Source organism: Cryptomeria japonica, chromosome 8 (genome assembly GCF_030272615.1).
Source record: "Cryptomeria japonica chromosome 8, Sugi_1.0, whole genome shotgun sequence".
In the NCBI taxonomy this organism is placed as follows: Eukaryota; Viridiplantae; Streptophyta; class Pinopsida; order Cupressales; family Cupressaceae; genus Cryptomeria; species Cryptomeria japonica.
This window is the reverse complement of record NC_081412.1, coordinates 434,697,600-434,700,328: the sequence shown is the minus strand read 5'-3', so window position 1 is coordinate 434,700,328 and position 2,729 is coordinate 434,697,600. Positions and strand designations below refer to the sequence as shown.

General features: G+C 35.7%; 1 protein-coding gene across 2 annotated transcripts; it reads right to left on the bottom strand.

Moving 5' to 3' along the window:
- Window positions 1-260: 260 nt before the first annotated feature.
- LOC131067861 (uncharacterized) lies at window positions 261-2,243 on the bottom strand. Of its 2 annotated transcripts, none has more exons than XM_058003036.2 (2): window positions 1,498-2,243; window positions 261-1,342 (listed from the first exon to the last, which is right to left on the bottom strand). In XM_058003036.2, exon 2 carries the CDS (start codon window positions 1,333-1,335, stop codon window positions 526-528), a length of 810 nt encoding a protein of 269 aa, XP_057859019.1. In that variant the 5' UTR covers window positions 1,336-1,342; window positions 1,498-2,243; the 3' UTR covers window positions 261-525. The 2 variants fall into 2 exon arrangements, with proteins under 2 accessions (XP_057859019.1, XP_057859020.1); XM_058003037.2 differs by having other exon boundaries at window positions 261-1,337.
- Window positions 2,244-2,729: the final 486 nt, after the last annotated feature.

Below are 2,729 nucleotides of genomic sequence, written 5' to 3'. Positions count from 1 at the left end.
CATTTATGATGATTAAAAATCAGAAGACCCTATGGAACCCCCTCATTCTATACCATCCCTTGTGCTGCCCAAAAAACATAAAAAAAGTTAATTGAGCAAGACCTAGGTTTAGAATGAAGTGGCAAACTTGAAGATATCACAAAGGAACTGAACAATAGAAGAGAAGTTGTATAACAAGAATTGCTTATTTTTATATAGAATTAGAAATAGATATAGAAAACAAATGAAACTTAAATCCCAAGATACTTGTGACCTAAGTTGCATTTTCCGAAGAGATATGTCATTAAAAGTTAAACTTATGAAAGTCTTAACCTCAATTTCAATCTACTAAGAGATAAAAGCTCATTGAACTTCACGTTGAATTGTTAGAAGTCTAGACTTTTGTTGCATCCTTAAGAGCTTATACACACACTTGAAAACAAGACAGTTAACAAACTACTAGGACATATATTTACATTGAAGGAGCTGAGACTTGAGATTACTAAGAAAAGTGCAGAATATTCCCTGTCTGGAAGAAGCAACAATTTACCTTGTGGAAAGAGACATAACTTCTGGATCTGAAACAAGCCGAGGGATCCCCAAATTCATGAGGGCATAAGACCTCAAAAGTTCTTCATTTCCTTCTTCCTCAGATCTACTTGTATCCACTGAACTATTTGTTGAGCATCCATCATTAGTGTGAGAAGAGGTTGAAATAGCTTGATCTGTAGCTAATGAAGTACTACAAGTCTTTGAGATAAAGTTACAGACTGTGCAGTTTGTCTTGGATACGTATAATGGTTGTGGCAGTTCATCTATGGCAGTTTGTGCTTTACTTATAAGCCAGTCTAGGGCTTTGCTCGGATGCTTATACCCTAATCTGTCCTGTACATCATAAAATTTAAAAGCAGTAGAAAGAGACAATCTCACCCTTGTGTCCCGATGTCCTCTTGCAGTCTTGACTTTACTATGCCGATCTTTAGTTTCAGACAAAACTCTCATTGATTTTGAAGTATGAGCACATGATAAATCTTCAGTAACCTGAATACCAATAGCCCTCTTTCTTCCTTTGGATTCACTAGAAACCCCATGACTGAAGGCATAATGGTTATCGATAGTTTTAGCAGAGTGGCTGTTTATCTGTTTCTCAGGACAAATCTCATCTAAATCCTTTATAAAATCCATTGCTCTTACACCATATGCAAGATCTGATCCCAGACTTATCCCTGCGGAAAAGTTCTTAAAATATGTATACTCTTCATGAGATGGGGAACCTTCTATGCTGTAACTAGGAATGGATTCATCATCAGCTATAGGAATGGGTTTCTCCCACAGTTCTCCAACGTTTATCAGCATTGCTACTCTATGCAAACAGGAATTTTATGATTATAAACAAGATAGATCTCTATTTTATTTTGGAAAAAGAGTAGGACTCCCATAAGAAAAAACTCTGCATAATGTATGAAAAAAAGAAAACCCTAATCAAAGTAAAACCAACAAAGTAGCATATATACATACCTGGGTATGACTTTTTTTGACAAAACAAAACTAGACTTTGGATAGGCCCTTTCAATGAGACTGAAAAATCTGTCCAGTCTTAATACCTTCTATAAATAGCACCAGATCTATACTAGAAAAATTCTTAAACTACAAAAGAATAGGATATTTTCCTTCTCTTCTCGAGATGAAGCAGAAGATCCCTCGTCTATGCCTCCAGATTTCTCAGCATATTTATTAACAAGCATCATATCAAATCCAAACGATCCACATATCTTGGCTTGTCTTATCAAGAAACATGTGGAGCTGAAACCCTAAAAAAAAGGAATGAGATGGGTTCCTAGAGACTACACAGTACATTGTTATACCCAAAACCTATATGCCTAGACAACATGATAGGTGTCATCTCAGAAATAAAAAGTGATGTTGGCGTGACTGAACTCTACTATTGTTAATCAATCAACCTTCCCATCACGAAGAAAAATTACTTTCTCGTGAATATAATCGCTATGTTTCACAACAGATTCTGCAAAATACAATATTTTTTACTTCTGGTCCTATTATGGCCAATGTTCCCTAAAGCTTGGAGACTCCATTCCTTTAACAGATGCCTTCCTGTACGAGTTCTCTAATCATAGTTAGATTCACAGGCTCAATGAGTACCCCGATTCGCTTACAACCGTTGGTTGTGTCGAAAAGAAAACCTAATCTTGAGAGAGCCAAATTAACAGCCTCTAGATGCTACATTTAACCATTGGAAAACATGAAAACCCACGCCTGTCGGGTTTTACTTATCATCATGCTACACGTATTTTAAGGTCTAATCCATGCCTCAAATCTTGATGTTAAGAGCTGCATTATTTCAAGAAGCAATAATCATTCAATCGTATAACCGTATCAGTACACCAATCTAAATTAATACATATTAAGACAAAACTGAAAATGTAGCTTTCATCTCAATTTTCTCTCCTTTTCTTCTTTATATTATATTGAGATCTTTCTGTTGCCCGAGGGAGTATCTAAGATGCCTTTTCCAAATTTGTATTTCCATTCGGTGTATCTGTCCATCTCTACGTACAATCAGCTGTACACGCTGAATTAGTACTTTAATTCAAGTTCCACCAAGTTTGTTCATGAGCCTTATCTTTTGTACTGTGGACCAATAGAATCAATAAGATTTAATAATTTTGAGTGGTTTGTTTCAAACAGTTTCCCCATAAACCATCACCTATGATAATCATTTCATATAGTGC